Source organism: Dufourea novaeangliae, unplaced genomic scaffold (assembly GCF_001272555.1).
Source record: "Dufourea novaeangliae isolate 0120121106 unplaced genomic scaffold, ASM127255v1 scaffold391, whole genome shotgun sequence".
Taxonomy (NCBI): domain Eukaryota; kingdom Metazoa; phylum Arthropoda; class Insecta; order Hymenoptera; family Halictidae; genus Dufourea; species Dufourea novaeangliae.
This window is the reverse complement of record NW_015374308.1, coordinates 306712-311783: the sequence shown is the minus strand read 5'-3', so window position 1 is coordinate 311783 and position 5072 is coordinate 306712. Positions and strand designations below refer to the sequence as shown.

The 5072-nt window shown below is 36.3% G+C and overlaps 1 protein-coding gene across 1 annotated transcript; it reads right to left on the bottom strand.

Annotated features, from left to right (window-relative positions):
* Positions 1 to 3292: 3292 nt before the first annotated feature.
* On the bottom strand, positions 3293 to 4357 carry LOC107192798 (piggyBac transposable element-derived protein 4-like). The gene is made up of 2 exons (XM_015582134.1): positions 4225 to 4357; positions 3293 to 3975 (listed from the first exon to the last, which is right to left on the bottom strand). The coding sequence occupies exons 1-2, from the start codon at positions 4355 to 4357 to the stop codon at positions 3293 to 3295; spliced, it is 816 nt and encodes a 271-aa protein (XP_015437620.1).
* Positions 4358 to 5072: the final 715 nt, after the last annotated feature.

The following is a 5072-nucleotide window of genomic DNA, read 5'->3' as shown; positions in this document are numbered from 1 at the left end:
GAGAATGGAATACGCCCGCGAAAACATGAATAAAAACTGGGATCTCGTAAGTTAAAGATCGATAAGTTAAACATGACATTATGTTGTTGCTTTCCATTTAACGTTCTTTTTTTAGATTATATTTTCCGATGAGAAGAAATTTAACCTGGATGGCCCAGATGGGTTCAACGGTTACTGCAGCGACCTACGAAAGGAACCAAAATATTTCTCGAAACGCAATTTCGGTGGGGGGTCATTAATGGTGTGGGCTGCGTTTAGTTCTAGCGGCAAGTTAGAATTAGCGTTTCCTTCATCGAGAATGAATAGCTTAGAGTACATCGAAATATTGGAAAACAATTTGTTGCCATTTATTCACTCAAAGAACCACATTAATTGGACGTACCAACAGGACAATGCCCCAATACACAAAAGTCGAGCAACAATAAAGTGGTTTGAAACATTTAATATCAATTTATTAAAGTGGCCAGCATGCTCCCCGGATCAAAATCCCATAGAAAATCTATGGGGCATTATGGTACGACATGTCTACACACATAATCGACAATTTTCTAGCATTCCGAAGTTAAAAGAAGCTATAATAAAATCATGGAATGATATTAACGATGAAATATTGAAAAAAACTAGTCGGGAGCATGTCCAGTCGCATTTTCGAGTTAATAGAGAAGAAAGGAGGTCCCACTCATTATTAAAACTTCTCATTCTCTTAATTGAAATTATAATTTAATCATTTCATTGCAATTTAGTATTGTTCTTATTTCGTAATTACATTGGTGCTATAGTTGTGCACCCATACAATATCTATGTAATTGTTCTATTTCATTTCAAATAAATGACACGTTCGCCATTTTATCATTGCTATAATATCTTTCCAACCTCTTTCGCGTGATAAGATTAAAAATTAGAAATCATTAATTAAAGCTCCAAAACCCTCGAAAATTGTAGTGGTGCTATAGTTATGCACCTCAGTGTATAGCATTAACCTACTGCATGTGCAAACTTATGGAGAGGATGGTCAATAACAGGCTCAAATGGTATCTAGAATCCAGAAATCTAATCTCTCCACAGCAACATGGATTCAGGCAATTTCACTCCACAACCGACAGCCTCATTACTATAGAAACAGCTGTTTGCGAAGCTTTCATCAATGACCAACACCTAGCACTTGTCGCGTTAGACATAGAAAAAGCATACGACATGGTCTGGAAACATAGAATCATTAAACTACTTGCAAAAAACCGAATAAATGGACATATGCTCAATTTTGCAATTAACTATCTAAAAAATAAGACCCTTCGAGTAAGAGTAAATGGGCAGCTTTTAGAGTTAACTGAAATTCAAAACGGTGTACCACAAGGAGGAGTTATAAGTGTCACCTTTTTCTTACTAGCCATCAACGATATCATGCAATCTCTCTCTACTCCTATGAAATGTACAATGTATGCAGATGATGTAACTATTATGATCGCAGGAAAAAACATTAATACCACTCAACAAATTCTTCAAAATACACTAAACAATTTACAGTCGTTCGCCAATAATACCGGATTCAAATTCTCACAGTCTAAAACCACAGTCACCGTCTTAAAAAAAAAACAACAAAAACAAAAACAAAGTAGAAATAGAACTATTTTTAAACAATCACAAGTTACCGGTATTAAAAGAAGTGAAAATACTTGGATTAATCCTTGACGAAAAACTAACATGGAAAAATTACATATTAAACCTTAAAGATAGCTGCAGCAAAAGGCTTTTTTTTAATCTTTTAAAAGTATTAGCTTCAAGAAAATGGGGAGCAGAACAAGAAATAATTAAAAAGACTTATCAAGCATTAGTTCTATCAAAATTAGACTACGGATCAATTGCTTACATCTCGGCAAAATCAAAACTACTACAACTCTTAGAGCCTATACAAAATACAGCAGCAAGACTAGCTACTGGCGCCTTTCGAACCAGCCCAGTAGAAAGTATACTATGTGAGGCAAACCTTATCCCGCTCCAATTCAGAAGAAAAAAATTATGTTTGAATTACGCTGTTTCTACCTCAGCTACACCACAAAACCCAATTCATAATCTGTCACAATCAAAAACCTCTGAGGAACCTTATAAAAAAAAAAGAAAAACTACTCAATACCTCTAAGTATTAGAATTAAAAACTATCTACAAGAACTAAATCTAACAATCCCTCAAATACAAATACGGCAGTCTAGCAAAACCCCTCCTTGGATCAGATATACTCCAATCGTTCTTAAACTAAACATTCAAAAAACCAATCTTGAGCAAAGCACTCTAAAAACCCTTTTTAACCCTCATCGGTCCCTCGAGAAATACATCTAATCGGTCCCATTGTATGCGCGCGCATACACATATATTTTTAATTGTAAAAAAGCTAAAAAAATTAACAACCATTTATGTTTTGTGATTTTTTATGTTTATTATATTGTTTACTATCATATTAATACATTTGAACTTCATAAAGGTAGATTTAGAATGAAATTAAAATTAGAATATTACATATATTAGAAAAAAAAATTGAATTTTTAACTTTTGTCAATTATTTGTACATTTTTCGCATAAATTGAAATTATGTTCAGGACAAATGAAATTTCTACACTTTTCACAGCGTGTAGCAAAAAGATTTTTGTTATTTTTATACGTGCAGATGTAGCATCGGCTTCGTTTTGATGTACTTGGTAAATGGCGAATCTCCCGAATTCTTTGAATAACACTGGAAGCATCATTACTTTCAGGTTGTTTTTTACGTTTAGTGATCTGTTTTTCAGCGAGATTCAATCCAAGCTCCTCGATAAGAAGGCGACGACGAATATTATGGTTCGTTTTAGAATTTTTCCAATTCGGGAACAATGCAATGAACGTCACGAATGCATTCAACGCACTAACATCAAGCATGTTACAAAATACTGCCATTGGCCACCGATTGACTTTTCGTTTGCATGTGTACGTAGCCACCATTTGATCCATAGTATCAACTCCACTCTTGGTTTTGTTGTAGTCTTCAATGATGTTAGGTTTCTTCTGTTCACTATTCTCATTTATGCTGACAACATTGTGGTATGTACTGAGCAATGTCACAAATCGGTACCGGCGAGGAACATATGACAACATAACTGCTTGCAATTTATGTTCATATACAACTTCTGTATGATAAATTGGCTTTTGACGCATGTCGAGTAGAACTGAAGGAATTTCAGTCCTATTTTTCCTTATTGTTCCCAAAATAGTCATGCGATTCTTATGCAAATCTTCTGCCAATTCATACGAAGTGAAAAAGTTGTCACACGTTCCCATTTCTGTCAGAAAGTCCTTCCACCAAATCCAAAACAACACGCCGTCCGAGATTGCGTTCAGGAGTGGCATTACGATTCCGACCAACATAAATTTGTGTGTTGTATGCATACCAGCTTTTTGAGTCGCATAGCACCCAAATTTTGATGCCATATTTCGCCGGCTTGGATGGAATATACTGACGAAACGGACATCGCCCACGATACGGAACTAACTGTTCATCTACGGTAATGTTTTTTCCTGGTGTGTATACAGCTTTCAAATTATGATTCCATTTATCGTATACATTTCGAATCGGTGCCAATTTGTCACGAACAGAAGTACTTGTAGATGCAGTGTTGGCCATACGTTGTTCGCGGTCATCAAATCGAATGCAACCATGGATACGCTTGAACATTTTCAAAGACATTGTTGCTCTAAATATTGGCCGACCAGTTTCTTCATTCCACAGTTTAGTGACACATTCACCGTATGACCGATACACACCAGAAAGCAGCAACAATCCAAAGTATGCGTGCAGAGTGTCCAAATCAATGTTTTCCCATTCGTCTTTGTACTTTCGCACACCATATAAATTCGTCATGTTCAAAATAATATTCTCAACCGGTCCAAGGAACATGTGAAATGCAGACGAAACATCAACTATATTAGCAGCTGCTAATGCTTTTGGACCTGAATTATAACAAAAATGAAACATATAATGAACATGAACCCATAACAAAGAGGGTAGGTTTTTACCTGAAGTGAAATTTTCTGCACGTCGAAATGAATTTCTTCGATTTATTTCAAATGCTTGCGATGAATATTCAATTTTCTTATTTTTTGAAAAATATGTATTTTCAGGATTTGCTGCATTTTCTTCTGCTAAATTTTGCTCAAGTGACTCAATGTCGTCTTCATCCGAATGCACGCTAACTTCACTTTCATCATTCTCCTCGTCTGATAATGCAAAATCATCGTCACTATTGCACGGAGATTCGCCCGCTTCGCTTTCCAAATCAAAATCCATTTCTAGGTCATCTCGCTGCCTTCTTTCACGTAAAACTCTATCCATTTTTTATCAAATACTTCGAAACACAACCAAAATTCAAATAAATGCATAAAACGAAAAAATAAGAGCGTGCTATAAATCCACACACAAAAATAAGCGGCAATTCCAGTGAGAACGAGGCTTCCTCAAAAAGGAATATTTCGTCATCCAGGCGGCCGAAATGCGTCGCGGCCGCGAGAACGAAAAGACGATCCTGTGACCGAGGGGGGAAGAAAGGAAGCTCCACGCGACTCGCGTTATGCGAGTCGGGCAGTCGGTCGAAGACTACACGTACAAACGTATCTGTTGACACCAGACAATAAATATCCTTTGTTCTTTTACTACACGTACAAACGTATCTGTTGACACCAGACAATAAATATAAATATTCATTTATTACAATAAACAGAAATATTCATTTACTACACCAGGTACCTGCTTATGTGTATGCGCGCACATACACAGGGACCGATTCGTAACTATAACTGCACAGGCAAATACAGTAAGGGTACAAATTCAAAAACGGGTTTTTTTGGTTGTTCAGGCAAAATAATTCTACTTTGCAAAATACAAGGTCATTCCGCTGAACCGTTTTTATTTTATTCAAGGTTAAAGATCAAAATTGTATGCGTGCGCATACGGGGGACCGATGAGGGTTAACACAAAAATTAGTCACTAGAGTAACTTTACTCAGGTCTACACTGACGCATCAAAATCTAAACGAGGAACAGGCTGTGCC

Coding starts and splice junctions, on each gene's coding strand:
- LOC107192798 (XM_015582134.1), bottom strand. CDS start 4,357: ATGGATAGAGTTTTACGTGAAAGAAGGCAGCGAGATGACCTAGAAATG. Junction 3,976..4,224: donor AGACGAGGAGAATGATGAAA/GTGAAGTTAGCG, acceptor GTTATAATTCAG/GTCCAAAAGCATTAGCAGCT.